Source organism: Acomys russatus, unplaced genomic scaffold, assembly GCF_903995435.1.
Source record: "Acomys russatus unplaced genomic scaffold, mAcoRus1.1, whole genome shotgun sequence".
Taxonomy (NCBI): Eukaryota; Metazoa; Chordata; class Mammalia; order Rodentia; family Muridae; genus Acomys; species Acomys russatus.
Window position 1 is genome coordinate 168,711 of NW_026131602.1, and position 17,184 is coordinate 185,894.

The 17,184-nt window shown below is 41.5% G+C and overlaps 2 gene segments (V, D, J or C); both read right to left on the reverse strand.

The window, feature by feature from the left end:
• Nucleotides 1-17,184, reverse strand: part of LOC127186318 (immunoglobulin heavy variable 3-11-like) — a 137,857-nt gene that overhangs the window by 22,770 nt on the left and 97,903 nt on the right.
• LOC127186319 (immunoglobulin heavy variable 3-7-like) lies at nt 15,045-15,620 on the reverse strand. The segment is given in 2 exon segments: nt 15,045-15,431; nt 15,525-15,620. Coding segments are annotated over 2 exon segments (369 nt in total).

Here is a 17,184-nt window from a genome sequence, read left to right on the forward strand (position 1 = left end):
TCTAACTAATCTGTTTAAAAAGTTTGCACTGCTCATCCATGTAGGTTGGTGCTCAACTTCACCCACATAAGTATGGCAGTGCATCTGTTGCTTTCCGAAAGGTGTGGAATTTTAAGATTCACTGTCCTGATCTCATGGTTTACAATCCACTCAATTTGGCCCTGAATCTTTTTCACGCAGTACTGGTGTCACTAGAAGAGTTTTCAGGGAAGCCCACCCTCAGATGAGCAGATTCTCTTTTCCTTTTTAAAGCTACTCAAGTTCATTAGCATGAGTCCCACAGCCAACAATGAATCTCTGAATGACACTTTTCCAACTCTCATCAGAGACACCAGTTTCTTCCTGTCAGCAGCACCAGATTTCAGGAAGAGCAACTATGGATGCTTTGTAAGCTTCAAAACACCAACAAGAACTGAACATCGTAGAATCGGCTGTCTGAGGGAAGGGTTGAGGAGAGATGGGGCATGGACTGTAGCTGACACCAGCTGGAAAGTATACACAGGTGTCTGAGAATTTCATGATTTTAGGTACATAAGACAACTGATGAAGAGTCATAATTTTGCCTTTGAAGCTTAAGGTAATTTTTACCAAAAGAAAATACACAAAATTAAATATGTCACAAACGACAACCAAGTGCATCTTTTATGGGGGTCTTCTTGGTTCAGAAGAAAGAAACAATGGAGATTTCAGTTTCCAAGTTACCTTGGAAAATCACAATATCAAAGAAGCTTCATTTTGTCTATAACAGCTGAAGTACAGATGTTGATTACAGAAAACTCAAATTGTCAAACTTCTTACAAAAATTGCGCTCAAAAAGTGCTGTAATTTCAGTCTCTTTATGAAAAATAAGCATTTTCTGTTATATAATATACATATATATTCATATATAGCACATCATACATGGATATATAGGATTATATATGTCAATACGATGTAATTCTAACCATATAAACACTTTTATATGTTCCACATATATGAATATATAATTATTCATACATTATGTAATTAAATACATACACAATATATAATATATAGTGTAAGTTCTATGTATATGCATGGATATAAAAGGTTAAATATATATGCATTTATATAGAACATATTAAATTTTCTACCATTTAGTCTGAAAACAAGACGAATCTTCATAGCTTATATTATTTGTGTGTAAAAAAATTCTTCTTGTGTGTCAACAAAAATCAAGTTTGGTAGAATATGACATTGGAGAGGGGCTCTAGAGGATTGCATTGTCTCGGAGAAGAAATTAAGGTTCCTAGCATTTAAATACATGTGCATACAGCATCATCTTAAATTCCCTAAATGTAGTGACCTAGAAAGCCCTTTCTTAGCTACAGCGCCCTCTTCTGGTTTGAACATCCTTGTAGAAAGTTTTTTTGTGCAGGCTCAGAGTGGAGTTCGCTCACTGTGTCTCTGGCACAGTAGTACATGGCTGTGTCCTCAGTCTGCAGACTGTTCAGTGTCAAGAAGACCTGGCTCTTGGAGGTGTCTCTGCGGATGCTGAGTCGGGATTTGAGAGCTGAATTATAACCTGTGCCCCCATCACTCCACATAGCACCCATCCACTCCAGACCCTTTGCTGGAGGCTTGCGGACCCAGGTTACATGACAGCTGGTTAATGAGAATCCGGAGACAGTGCAGGTGAGAGACAGAGTCTGTGAGGGCTGCACCAGGTCAGGTCCTGACTCCTTCAGCTGCACCTGGGACAGGGCACCTGGGGACAAGAACATCACCATCAGTCACACATCCCATAGATCACATGCCCAGGTCCCTCTCCCGAAGCCCTGAAACACTTACAGCTTGGAAAGGTCACCAGGCAGAGGAGCAGCAGCAGGACAGCCATGCTCTGATGGAGGTTCAGTGAGAAGGACATGGGGCTTCTCAGCTAGTTGTTGGCTTTCAGCCTGAGGTGAGGGCTGCTTTGCATTGGGGAGGTTCCTGAGAGGATAAAAGGAAGTACAGGGCAACTTTCCAGATTCATTTTCAGGTGACTGAGATTTTTTGCTGCTTCTTAGGGCATCTTCTGAGAAAAATTAGAAGCAGTTTCTGCTTCTGTCTTGTTTCAAATCCAGATTCACACCGCGGAGGCCTTGGAAACAAAACGTGGGGCTGTTTATAGTTAAGTGTCTCGCATTCATGCAATGCTGGCTGAAGAGAGCACCCTGTCCTACATGCCCCTGTTTATCTCTGTAAGTTCCTGAGGAGAATTTATGGGGTGGTATTTGGCCTCTTATTGATCTGAAATTCTGCTTAAGGAACTAAAAATTCTTTCTCTTGCCATCAGTGGGAATCCTTTGTTTTTACCACTAATTTTGAAAGTAAGTTGTGAAAAAACACCTCAGTAACATTTAGTACCTGTGATTTCAAATGTTTATATTAGAGTAGACCCAAGTGTCTGCTTTGGGTCTCGGCTGACTAGATTCAAATGTTCAGCTAATTACCCAGAGACAGCATACCTTGATATTTTTATGTCTTGAGATCTCTCTCTCTCTCTCTCTCTCTCTCTCTCTCTCTCTCTCTCTCTCTCTCTCTCTCTCTCTCCCCCCTCTCTGTCTCTGTCTGTCTCTCTCTCTCCCTCACCTTAATTTGTAGCACATAAAATGCAAATTCCTAATTATAAGGTTTTATTGGTGAGAGATGAGATTTCAACTATTACATAATGTGTCACAAAAGCTGTAGCATCCAACCAGACTTGCGAGTAATATTAACTGACATAAAAATAAGCAAGATAAGGTGATGGCAAGAAATGAGGAGGTCAAACATGAACATGGGAAGCCCTATGCCTTGACGTGTTTATCACCACACAGCCCAAGAGACTGTAGAGTTTTTCTCCATTTCTTCACAATGTAAGTGAAGTGGAGGAGGCAGATCTTCTCATTAGAGAGACAGCCATCCGTGAAATTTGTGATGCTCACCCACAGTATGTCCTCCTCTTGTTCATCAAGCTCTGAGGGTTAGAAAAATATTTGTCCAAACACTATTCTCAGTGTGTCTCATCTGGGTTTGTCTGGTACTTACATTTGGTTATAAACATTTGAGAAAGAATTCACAGAAATAAATGCAACATTTTTTCATGATGTAGGTCTCTTTGCTTCTTTGGACACAAAAAGGGCTTTTGATAGTCTGTGGATTTCAGTTAGGTTTTCATGAAGTTCAAGGAACTAGGACAAGTAGCACAAGATACCACATGACTAGTACATTGGGTTTGGAAATTTTCTATTGGCAAGGAGTACCAAGGAGTTGTATGGGATTACTAGGGCCTCTTTAGCCTATGAAAGAGTAGGAGGGTCCCTGACAGGTGGAGATCAGCAACATTCATGCTATTTCCACTTTATGTGTCTCTCAAAAACAACCTTGTTTTAAAAGTACCTGGTATCTGTTGAGTTTCAAGACAGTGAGATACAAAGAATCTGTATAAGCAGGCTCCCTACTGTTGTAGACACAAGCATTGTAAAAGCAAATGCCTGGAGAAATATAGTCCATGAGTATGTGAAACAGAGACCAGTAGGGTCTGCTGCCATTAGGATAATTCAGACATTATTTTTCCAAGGACACAGTGCAAGGATGAGCCCATGCATCGAGCATAAATATTATTAGAACATGTGCCCCAAATTGGCTTGCAGAATCCTATAAGAGACTATGGACAGAAACTACAGGGCAGCAACAGTGGAATCTGGATGTGAACAGGAAAATGCAAAACTGTTTTTTAATGAAATTGTCACTTTCAACACTACCCACCTGTATCTGAGACTTTTGTGCCACTTGTAGTGGGATGTCACACTCTGAGTGATCCGCACAATATTTGCCAGTACTGTAGTGGAACCATGTTCACATGTCAGGCCATAGGCATCTGTTTTTCTCCATCCACATTTGCTTTTGTTTTTTCCATTACGAAATGTAACCCATACCATTATCAGTTAGGATTTAATGTTTTTTCCTCTGGTTATTAGAGATGTGACACTAAGGTGATATTTCCTGGTGTTCAGATGGAATTAGGGAAAGAGCAAGGAAGATGTCTTGCCTGCATATCATTTGCTATCAGGTGACACACTGTGAGAACACTCACGCTGGTGCTTTGGATTGAGGTGGAGTGTGCCAGGATTCTGGGTCACATCCCCTGGCTATGTTTTCTTTCTAACTCTCTAGGACTAATCAGAAGAAATAATCAAGAGGAAGGTTTCAAGGACTAGCTATGCACCACTGCCACCTCTGCTGTGCTCCAGACAAAAATATTTCTCTGTGCTTACTTGTTTAAAAACTTACTTACAACTATATGGATATTTAGATGTTATTTTTGGGACACAGTGGTAGAATCTTAAGATGTTCTCTATTTTCTTGGTCAAATGGAAATGTTTGAGAATTAGAAATGCTTGTACTTGGCTCTAACACATTTTTGATCTAACCAATCAGTTAAAAGATTTTGCCCTGCTCGTCCAGTTTTACTTTCACCCATGTAGCCTGATGCTCAACTTGATCCAGATAAATATGGCAGTGGATCCATTGTTTTCCCAACAGTGTGGAATGTTAAGATTCACAGTCCTGACCTCATGGCTTACCATCTACTCAGTTTGGCCCAGATGCTTCATCACACAGTGCACATGTGAGTAGAAGAGTTTCCAGGGAAGCCCAGCCTCAGATGAGCAGATTCTCTTTTCCTTTTTAAAGCTGCTCAAGTGCATTAGCAAGGTTCCCACAGACAACAATGAATCTCTGAATGACAGTTTTCCAACTCACATCGGAGACACCAGATTCTTCCTGTCAGCAGCACCATATTTCAAGAAGAGTAACTATGGATGCTTTGTAAGCTTGAAACACCAACAAGAACTGAACATTGTAGAATTGGCTGTGTGAGGGAAGGGCTGAGAAGACATGGGGCAGGGACTGTACCTGACACCAGCTGGGAAGTATACACAGGCGTCTGAGAATTTCATGATTTGAAATACATAACCCAACTGATAAAAATTCATAATTTTCCCTTTGAGGTGTAAGGTAATTTTTACCAAGAGAAAATGCACAAAAAATAAATACGTCAAAAATGACAACTAACTGTATCTTTTATGAGTCTTCTTGGTTCAGAAGAAGGAAACAATAGAGCTTTCAGTTTCCAAGTGACCTTCCAAAATCACAATTTCTTTTTTTTCCCTTTTTATTATTAATTTATTCATATTACATCTCAGTTGTTACCCATCCTTTGTATTCTCCCATTCCTCCCTCCCTCCCGCTTCCCCTCCTATTCCCCTCCCCTACGTCTGTGACTGAGGGGGCCTCCTCCCCCTGTATGTGCTCATAGGGTATCGAGTCTCTTCTTGGTGACCTATTATCCTTCCTATGAGTGCCACCAGGCGTACCCAACCAAGGGACATGGTCAAATATGGGGCACCAGAGTTTGTGTGAAAGTCAGATCTCCTTCTCCACTTAACGGTGGAGAATGTCCTGTCCATCGGCTAGTCTGGGTAGGGGTTCGAAGTTTACTGCCTATATTTTCCTTGGCTGGTGCCATAGTTTGAGGAGCACCCCAGGGCCCAGACCTGCCTGTAGTTTTCCAGGACTCTCTGGATTCTTCTATTTCCTCATTCTCCCAGGCTTCTCACACCTAAAGTCTCAATAGGATGTCCTCCCCTCTGACCCACTTTCCTGGTAGGTAAAGTTTTTCATAGGGATGTACCCCTTGGACTAGTTTCTCGATATAAGTGAGTATATACCATTTAAGTCTTTTTGCTTCTGGGTGAACTCACTCATTATGGTAATTTCTAGTTCAATCCATTTGTCCGCCAATTTCGGAAATTCCTTGTTTTTAATAGCTGAGTAGTATTCCATTGTGTAAATATACCACAGATTCTTTATCTATTTTTCTACTGAGGGACATGTAGGCTGTTTCCATGTTCTGGCTATTATGAATAAGGCAGCTATGAACACGGTTGAGCATATGTCCCTATTGTGTGGTAGTGCATCTTCTGGGTATATTCCAAGGAGTGGAATAGCTGGGTCTTGAGGAAGCCCTATTCCCATTTTTATAAGAAAGCACCAGATAGGTTTCCAAAGTGGTTGTACTAGTTTGCATTCCCACCAGCAATGAAGGAGTGTTCCTCTTTCTCCACATCCTTGCCAGCATGTAGTGTCAGTCGAGTTATTGATCTTAGCCATTCTGATGGGTGTAAGATGGAATCTCAGTGTCGTTTTGATTTCCATTTATCTGATGACTTAGGAGATTGAGCATTTCTTTAAGTGTTTTTCAGCCATTTGATATTCCTATGTTGAGAATTCTCTGTTTAGTTCTGAGCCCCATTTCTCTATTGGGTTATTTGGTTTGGTGGAGTTTAATTTCTTGAGTTCGTTATATATTTTGGATATTAGACCTTTGTCAGATGAAGGGTGGGTGAAGATCTTTTCCCAGTCTGTAGGCTGTCGCTTTGTTCTCTTTACAGTGTCACTTGTCTTAGAGAAGCTTCTCAGCCTCATGAAGTTCCATTTATTAATTGTTGAAGTTAAGGCCTGGACTGTTGGTGTTCTGTTCAGGAAGTTTTCTCCTGTTACTATGTGTTCCAGACTCTTCCCCACTTTTTCCTCTAGCTGGATTAATGTCTCTGGTTTTAGGTTGAGGTCTTTAATCCACTTGGACTTGAGTTTTGTGCATTGTGACAAATAAGGATTGAATTGCGTTTTTCTACCTGTAGACATCCTGTTAGACGAGCACCATTTGTTGAAGATGCTGTTGTATTTCCATTGGATGGATTTGACTTCTTTGTCAAAAATCAAGTGATCAAATGTGTGTGGATTCATCTCTGGGTCTTCAATTCATTTCCATTGGTCCACTAGCCTATTGCTGTGCCAGTACCATGCTGTTTTAATTACTGGCAAAATCACAGTTTCTTAAGGAAACTTCAGTTTGTCACAAGAGGATAAAGTACAGAGGATGAATTGCAGATCACTCAAATTGTCAAACTTTATTACAAAACTTCCAATCAGCGAGTGCCATAATTTCAGCCTCTTTTTGAAATGTAAGTATACTCATCTTATATACATACACACGTATATATTCCTATAATCACATTATATCCATTTATATGGATATATTGGATTATATTTTTCACTATATATGTAATTTTAAATGTTTCACATATTTGGGTATATAATTATATATACATTATATAGTTATATACACAATATATATATATAATTATATAAAATTTATACGTTCAAGGTATATGTCTATAAAAATTTATATATACACATATATATATGCATTTTTATTGTACATGCACACACACACACACACACACACACACACACACACAGAAACACCCACACACTCTATCAATATCAACATCCAAAAATATAGGAACAAATAACCATGGGTCCTTAATATATCTCAACATCAATAGCCTGTATTCCCCAACGAAGAGACACAGGCTCACAGAACTGATGTGTAAACAGGACTCATCACACTGTTGCATTCAAGAAAAACACCTCAGCAACAAAGATAAATATTACCTTAGAGGAAAGGGGTGGAAAAAGGTATTTTTTATTCTAGAAGTTTGAAAATTTTATTATAATTTATTCAGATTACATCCCAAATGTTCCCATCCCCCATTATATCTTCCTGTCCCCAACCTCCCTCCCTCTTCTGTACTATTCCCCTCCCCTAGGCCTATGAAAGAAGGGGATCTCCTCTCCTACCATATGAGCTTAGCATATCGAGTCTCATCTGGAGTGCCTGCTTCCCCTTCTTCTGTTTACCCACGTGCCTCCCTACCAAGGGGTAAGGATCAAATTGGGACCACCAGAGTACATGTCGGAGACAAACTGTGGTCCCACACAACTGTGTAAAATGAGGTATCCATTGGCTCTATCTGAAAAGGGGCTGTAGGTTTACTGACTGTATTGTTCTTGGTTGGTGCAAATGTTTGTGCAGGCCCCTGGGTCCAGATCTGCCTACCTTGATGGTCTCCAAGTGGGTCTCCTGAACCGTCTTGGTCCTTCCATCACCCCATTCTTTATACCACTCTCAGTGCTCAACCCAAGTCCAGAAGGTATTCCAAGCATTTGTTCTGATCTGCAGATGAGTGAAATCTCTCAGAGGACATCTATGTTGGGCTTATATCCACTTATAAGTGATAAAACTGAATTGTTTTTGAGAAGATAAATAATACTCCTTTCTTGGATGTGACAGAGAGTATTCTAATCTTTGACAGGGTGTAATGATGATTCAAACACAATATTTATTAACCAAAATGAGAATTTTTTTGAAATATTGCCATTTGAATCAAAGCCTCATATATACCACACAAGAACTTTTCAATTATACTATTTCCAGCAATAGATTAACAAGTTTTATGGAAATATTTCATTGTCAATTATGTCCATATGTGACTTTGTGGGTAGTATAGTCCTCATATGGGCCTGTTAGAGTGATCTTTTAATGCACTGTGTAAATTATGTTTTTGTATTACTTAAATCCTGATTTCTGTACCAGAAGAGATTTGATTGCAGGCTGTACTTTGGTATTGCTATATTTGGGGGCTGTATTTGAGCAGTCTACACAACACCTACTGACTGGTTTAATAAAGTCCTGAATGTGCAATAGCTGTTAGCAGTAGCACAATAGCAGTAGAGGATAAGAAGGATTCCTGGCAAATTTAGGAACTCTAGGGATGAACCAGATTCAGGATTGGTCCCAAGCCAAACACTGAGGAAGAAACCAGAACAAGGGTGAAGGTGATGAGGAGCAGTGATGGGTAGCCATGGGCCATGTGGTCTGACATAGACCAGGCCAGTATTGTTGGGTTAGACCATCTGAGAATCTGCTCTGATATAGTGCTTAAGCTTACAGTAAATATAATAAGTCTTTGTGTCATTATTTGGGAGCTGGAAGTCCAAAGAAAGTCCCTTTTTACCTGGTGTCCAAGAGTAGGTAACAGAATCCATGCTTAGAACACTAGACTCAGGTATTACACCAAAAGTTTTGGACATGAAATTCAGACCATTAAGCCAGGCATAGAACATGTAGGAGAAGGAGGGAAGTGGTGGCTCTGAAGTAACCAATTGCTGCCTGGTGAGGAGACAAGCTGATCAGTTGAGGTCAGCCTGTGTTTCTGGGCAGAAAGCAGGGCCAACCAAACCCTCAGAGCATAGCCCCAAGTGTGCAACTTCACAGAGCTGTGTTGGAGCCCCTGGCACCAGCCTTGTGCTCAGGAGAAAGGCAGCATACAAAGTGCAACCCAGAGCTGGTGCAGGTAGGTGTGGCTTCCGACTGGTGCCCATAAGGGACTGGGTACAAGAGAATGTGCACCATCCTATGTAAAAATGCTGCTCCCATCAGCATAGAAATTGCTATATTTTTGGAAATGATTGTAATTTTATATATACTTTTTAAGAGAGATCAGAACAGAGCTGACATAGAGAAAAAATGAATGAAAAAATACTAACAAGTTTCTTCTTGGTGACCTGCTATCCTTCCTCTGAGTGCCACCCTATGAGAATATACAGGGCGAGGAAGGCTCCGCTCAGGAACAGTCATAGGGGAGGGGAAAAAGTGGAAAATGGGAGGGAGGGAAGAATGGGAGGATACAAGGAAAGGGATAAACATTGAGATGTAACAAGAATAAATTAATAAAAAATAAATAAAATAAATAAAAAAAGGAAAAAAAAAGAAAAATACAAACAATAGGACAAAAATCAGGGAATCCATTTTTAAAATTTATTTTTAGTTTGTTCACTTTACATCCCAAATGTAGCCCCTCCCTCATCAATTCCTGATCCCATCCTCCCACCCTCATAATCTCTCCCTCCCTACCCTAGTCCTCAGAAAGGGACTCTCCTTCTTTAACATCTGACTTCAGACTCTCAAGTCTCATCTGTACCACCTGTATCCTCTTCTGCTGTGGTGTTCAAGGGCACCTGGACAGGGGGACATGATCAACATGAGGGTCCAGAGTCCATGTCAGAAACTGTCTCTACTCCCGATATTGTGGAGACCACAAGGAGACCATGCTGTCTATGTACTGCATCTGAGCTGATGGCCTAGGTCCACATAATATATGACCCTTGACTGGGGCATCAGCCTCAGTATTGTAGTGTGGTTATCCTGTATTATGTGGCTAATATCTGCTTATCAGTGATAATATATTATGCATGTCTTTATGCATCTGAGTTATGTCACTTGGGACAATAATTTTTAGTTTCATCCATTTGCCTGAAATTTCAGCATTTCCTTGTTTTTAATACCTCAGTGATAATGCATGTGTAAATGAACCATACTTTCTTTATCTACTCTTCTGTTGAGGTACATCCAGCTTGTCTCCAGATTCTGGCTATTATAAATAAAGCTACTATGCACATAGATGAGCAAATATCTTTGTTGTGTGGTGGGGAATCTTTTGCGTATATGCCCAGGAGTGATATGGGTGGGTCTTCAGGTAGAATTAGTCCCAATATTCTGTGAAAGTACCAGAATGTATTCCAAACTGGTTGTGCACCTTTGCACTACCACCAGCAATGGAGGAGTGTTCTGCTTTCCCCATATCCTCACCAACATGTGCTGTCACTTGAGTTTTTGATCTTAGCCATTCTGCCAGATGGGATATCAGAGTCATTTTGATTTCCGTTTCCCTGATGCCTAGGGATTTGAGCATTTCTTTAAGTGTTTCTCACCTATTCAATATTCCTTTGATGAAAGTTCTCTAGAATGAGGTGTCCATTGCCTCTATCTGAACAGGGGGTCTAGATGTACCAAATGCATTGCCCTTGGTTGGTACAAAAGTTTGTGCAGGACTCTGGGTCCAGATCTGCCAGCCTTGATGGTCTCCTGAACCCTCTGGGTCCTTCCACCACCCCATTCTCCCATACCACTTTCAATACTCCACCCAGAGTCAGGGAGCAAGTCCCAATATTTGTCCTGATCTGCAGCTAAGTGGAATCTCTCAGAGGATCAATGTGGGAATTACATCCACTTATATGTGATAAAAGTGAATTGTTCTTGAGAAGTTAATTAATATTCTTCTCCGGGATGTGACAGAAAGGATCCTAACCTTTGACAGAGAGTAATGAAGTTTCAAACACAACATTTATTAACCAACATAAAGAATGTGTTTTTGAAATATTATCATTTGAATTCAGGCCTCATATATTGCATACAAGAACTCTTCAGTGATGTTATTTACCAGCACTAGACAAACAAGTTTTATAGAAATATTTCATTTTCAAGTATGTAACATTTTCATGCACTGTGTAAATTCTGTTTTTGTATTGCTTAAATGATGATTTCTGTACCAGCAGATATCTGATTGCAGGCTGTACTTTGGTATTGCTATTCTTTGGCTGCTCTTGAACACGCCCTCCAACATCTTTTTATTTGTTTAATAAAGGCCTGAATGGCCAATAGCTGTTGTCATAGAGGATAAGAAGGATTTCTAGCAAAAATAGGAACTCTAGGGATGAACCAGATTCAGGATGGGTCCCCACCAAACACCGAGGATGAAACAAGAGCCAGGACTAAGGTGATGAGGAGCAGTAATGGGCCATGTGGTGAGACATAGGCCAGGACAGTATTGTTGGGTTAGAGAAGCTGGGAATCTGCTCTGATATTGTGCTTCAGTTTATAATAAATATAATAGAGTAAGTCTCTGTGTCATTATTTGGGAGCTAATAGCCCAAAGAAAGTCTCATTTTAATTAGTGCCTAGCAGAAGGACACAGAATCCAAGCTTAGAACACTAGACTCAGGCATTATACCAAAAATCCTGGACGTGAAATTCAGACCAGTAAGCCAGTCATGGAACATGCAGGAGAAATTGGGAAGTGGTGGCTCTGAAGCATCCACATGCTGCCTGGGGCTCAGACAAGCTGAACAGTTGAGGTCAGCCTGTGTTTCTAGGCAGGAGGCATGGCCAACCAGAACCTCAGAGCCACAAAAAGGATGTGAAATAAGTTGGGCTGAGGCTGCAGTGCTACATCCCAATGGTTCTGGCCATTGTAGCCCTGGATGTTGCACACAGTCATCACAGTTGGATGACATTCTATTGAACCTGATGTTTTTAATGCCCTGTAGAAACTTCTAGCATAATGGGAGTTCATGATCTCAGATTTTCAGCACAAGAAGAGCCTCCCTTCTCATTAGACACATAATTTTGTCCTTGAATGGGCATCCCTGAGAGTGCACAGGGCATGGAAGAACAAGAAAAACATTCTGAATTTAGTTCATCACTCACAGATCTGAAAACTAGCATACGCATCTTTGGACTCTCTGCTTATGTACACATAAACACACTCACACACACACACACACATTCATTATGTGACATGAGCACCACATCAATGGTTCCTCTGTCTGCAAATAAGATACTGTAAAAATTGACCTGAAGGAGCATGAGACAAGCACTGGGCAATATCATAGCAGTGAAGTAAACACTTCTGATGGACTCATGTTCTGAGATTCCTTTGGCCAGAGTCTGAACTTAGAATGGGCAAAGATGAGGCAGGCATATGGGCCTCTGATGAGAACCTGCAACTTGTAGACAACTTAGTTTCGTTACTAATCCCCCTTTGGAAACACAGGGATGTAGTCATGCTCCACCTCTCTCCTCCTTTGTTTTTGTCAATAAATCTTTCATCATGTGCTCTCCTATACTCTTTGAATTGCATTCCAAGGATGCACATGTACTTTACAAATGTACAGAAATTACAAGAACTTTGATGTTTTCCTGTCAGAAGACATCCATTACCAAATATTATAGAACCTGTTAGGTAAGGTTTATGGGAAGAAATCACAGAACCCTTCAGTCTCAGGCATCAGCCTGTCTGGACCAGTTTTCAGCTACCCAGAATTTACCATTGCAGCTGTGGCTGGAAAGAGCCTTCTCAGGAACATTGTCATCACACAGGTGGCTGGATCTGACAGGCTGAGTAGGGCAGAGAAGGTTGAATCACATTGTAGAAGGAGCCATGGCTTCTGCCTGCATCTTTCAGATCTCTGCCTAAATCATGAACCCGTAAATACAGAGCCCACTTTTTCCATTTCTCCACATCTCAAAGGACAACAATGTTATGCAGCCAGAGCTGTACCATCTACACAGAGCACACAGCTCCATGACAAACTGACATACTTAAACAATGTCCCAGGTGCATCATGCTTTTATTGAACAATCTTCATCCCCTGGCTCCCACTGCCGCCTACGAATATAGAGACACCATCCATGTGATCCCAGAATGCCATCGAGAATAATGCTCTATTCTAGTTCTAGGTACCACACCTGACTACTTCTGAGCCTCAGATGAAGAACCCAACTCAGAATGAGCCACAGGTCTTTTACATCCTGCTCATGAGCAGCTTTGCTAGTTAGGACCCTTAGATGCCAGGAGGAAAGAAATGGGATTAATATATTAAAAGGAAATTCATTATGCACTTTAAATTCTTTGAGAACTATGCAAACTAAACCGTAACAGACAATTAGAGGTGAAGAAAAGAAATGCGACCCATTGAGTGGTCAGGAGCTGGAATCAGCTAACCCAAGCTCAGTGATTATCACTACCTACACTGACCTTACTGCTCAGTGCTGGAGCCTCACACACATTTTATTACCAGCTCCACAGATGGTCAGGGATGGCTTTTCTATGTATGGTTTGTGTGAGGATGATGAAGAGACTGAAGTCATGTGGTTTCATTGACACAGGCCCTTCCTGAATTCCCTGTGGGCTCTAACTTGAACCCCAAATATCTCTAGCCAGGGAATCTTGCTCAGTCCCTGCCCTGAGACTTGGCTTCCACAGTCTCAAGGGTCCTTTGCTTCCTCACGATCTGAATCTGGTCCCCATACAGAATCACATCTGCCCTGTGTGATGCTCTGCAGGTTTTTAAAGCCCGAGTTTATGCTACATTTAAAAATAATCTATGGCCCAATTGACTGGAAATACAATTTTGGGGGTAAGGATCCAATAGGTCTCTGGTTTTAAGGGAGTTAAGTCGATGTTGATGGTATGGGGTAGAAGGATACAAAAGTAAATTTAGTTTTCCCACAACATATGGCATTTTGTGCCATGGTGGCCACATATGTCAACACCAGGATGCCTCGTGGGAGCCAACAGGAGCCTTTGAAAATTATCAGGGAAAGAAGTTTTACATCATCAATCAAGCTTGGGAGACATTATGTTAGTGAATTCTGCCATTTCCATTTCATTTCCTGAAAGTCAGGGTTGGCTTGTAAAAAGTTGTTAAACAACATCCTTAATGTGAAATGTCAACCCTCACTCTAAGATACTTCCCCCTTTTCAAAGCATTGAATGAAGATTTCATTGGGTTTTATAGTGGCTTTCTGATTTTGGTAGTCTGTACAAGAAGGGAGTTTGCAATTTCTTGTATACTGTTAACGACTGTCTGCCCTGGTCTGGCCTGAAATACCATGATTGTTTATGAAAAGTATCTTTAATAAAGCAGGATACAGTTAAAAAAATAATCTATGGGCTATGGAAACTGCTGTGTGCTTTAAAGTTCTTACCACATAAGAACAAGACCCGAGTTTGGTGCTCCATAAATACAGAAGAGAGGTCAGTGTGGTAGCCCAGAACTAATCCCACCTCTGGGACCTTTATACAGTGTGATCCTTGGGACTCACTAGACAGCCAGTCTAACCAGATGCTGAGATCCAGGTCAGTAATGGAACTTTTGTCCAAATTTTCATGTAGATTGATAGAAGAAGATATGTTAATGTGCATGCATGTGCACACACACACACACACACACATACACACACACACCTACCCACACACAGTGACTCACACACACAGGAGAGGTGGAGGGAGAGAGAGAGAGAGAGAGAGAGAGAGAGAGAGAGAGAGAGAGAGAGAGAGAGAGAGAGAGAGAGAGAGAGAGAGAAAAGAGACCGATGAGGACAAAAGAGAGACAGAGAAACAGACAGATATAGACATATAGAGAGACAGAACACATATGACAATGGACGGGCAGCCCAAACACAAAAGAACCCTCCATGTCCTTCAGGACTCTGAACAGGCTGTAACTCTCTGTCACTCAGAGCTCTGTGTGCTCTCAGCGCGCCCTGCTGGTCATCAGCTCTCTGCAGGGAGGTTTGAGTCTGAGTTCTCAGTGTCACTCACTCACTGTGTCTCTGGCACAGTAATATGTGGCTGTGTCCTCAGACCTGGGACTGTTCATGTCCAGGTACAGGGTGTTCTTGGCATTGTCTCTGGAGATGGTGAATCGGCCCTTCATGGCATCGACGTACCTGATGGTACTACTATCAGAACTTATGTAGGCGACCCACTCCAGCCCCTTGCCTGGAGCCTGGCGGACCCAGCTCATCCAATAGCTACTGAATGTGAATCCAGAGGCTGCACAGGAGAGTTTCATGGACTTTCCAGGCTGTACCAAGCCTCCCCCAGACTCTACCAGCTGCACCTCACACAGGACTCCTGAAAACACGGAGAATTCTGGTCAGAAAACCATCACAATTTTTCTTTTTCTTATGTCCACAGAACACACAGCATCTCTTCTCCATGAATTACCTTTTAAAATCAAGACAAAGAAAACCAAGCTGATCCCCAAGTCCATGATGAGTGGTCTGTGTTCAGTGCTGATCACTGAATGGGATGATCTGGGAATCCAGGGTGGAGCTCCTCTGCCAGAGCTGCAGGGTCAGGGCAGGGCTGTTTTTCATGGGTACAGAGAAGCCTCATTTACATGGCTTCCTGCTATAGCAGGCTATGTTGTTGGACCTGGGCCAGAAGCAGTGCTCACAGCTGATATAAGACATCAAAGACTGATGATATTTACAGATATTAACACAGAATGGTTGCTCTGTAGCCAGTTTTACGTTGCTAAGGATTCATGATTTTTTATTTAGTTCTCTTTTGTGCACATGCACAGATCATGTTGTGCATTTATACTGCTATGTCTCCCCAGTATAAATGTGAAATTAAATAGTTCCTCACACAGTTTTTTTCCTATATTGAGAGCTCAGTCTTTCCCATTTTCTGAGTTAGATATAGTTCCTCCCTCATAGGCTCTAGAATAACTGGCCTCTAGAGGTTCTCAGAATTCATTCTTTGTCATGGGGACACTATAGGCTTTTCTGAACTTCACTAATTTCTGGGGGAACATTGTCCTTATTTTGTATGGGGCTTCCAAATTCGTCCCCCCTTTTACCACCTGTCAACTCTTCACTGTTTGCTATGAAGACACATTCCTATTTGCAGTTTCCCTCCCACTCATTGCCTTTCTCTCTCCGCACCTTACCTTTGCTTTCTCATCACCATTACTCTACAGACTGCAGTCTCCCTTTCCACTCAGTTAAGGAGTCTTCCATTCCTAGCATTCCAATTCTAGTTTTGGGCCCTACACAAAGAAGCCCAAACCCCTAACACACACCATCCATTTCCTGCATGTCGCAGAACAGGCAGTGTTTCTTCTACCCAATCCTCATTATGTTGTTTGATATAAAGTCTTCCAGTCTCATCCATCTTCCTCTAAGGCTGGGAGGACACTGAAGAGGAGGAGGAGGAAAGAATGTAAGAGGTGAACATGGGGGAGGAGCCCTGTGAATTGCTGTGTTCTGGACAGGACATGACTATCACAATCCTGACCTCATCTTGGCTGTTGCTGAATGTGTAAGCCCTACCTACCACCAAACCAGCCACAGCCTCAGAATACATAGAGTGACCTTTTTCTACGCCTTGACTCTTAGTGAGGAGCTGTTGTAAGTGGACAGTTCTTGGGATGGGAGAATCCTCCCCTTCAGGGTGTGTTCACTGGAAGGTTTCCTATGCTGCAGTGCTTGACTCTGCACGTGTGTGCACATATGGGCAGCAGTTACTGGGCTGGATGAATTCTTGAAGTTGGAAGAGGCTCATTTTCCTGAATATATGGAGTAGCTTAAGGGGAAAATATGGTAGAAATTTGACTGTATCTAATTGTGCGTATGTGGAGATTCTGAAATATGGAGAAAAGTCTGAACTAAATAGCTGAATGATTTAAAGACAATAAATCCCCAAAGAAATTACTTAAGGAAAACTATGCAATGTGAAAAAATTATCCAAGTCAAACCTAACCTAAGGGAACATGGGTACAGGTCTTAGCAGACATTTAAAAGTTTTGTCTGCAGTACCTGAGTATTCAAACACTGAATCTGTGAAAACCAAGGCTAATCGTATCTTATTGTTGGAGACT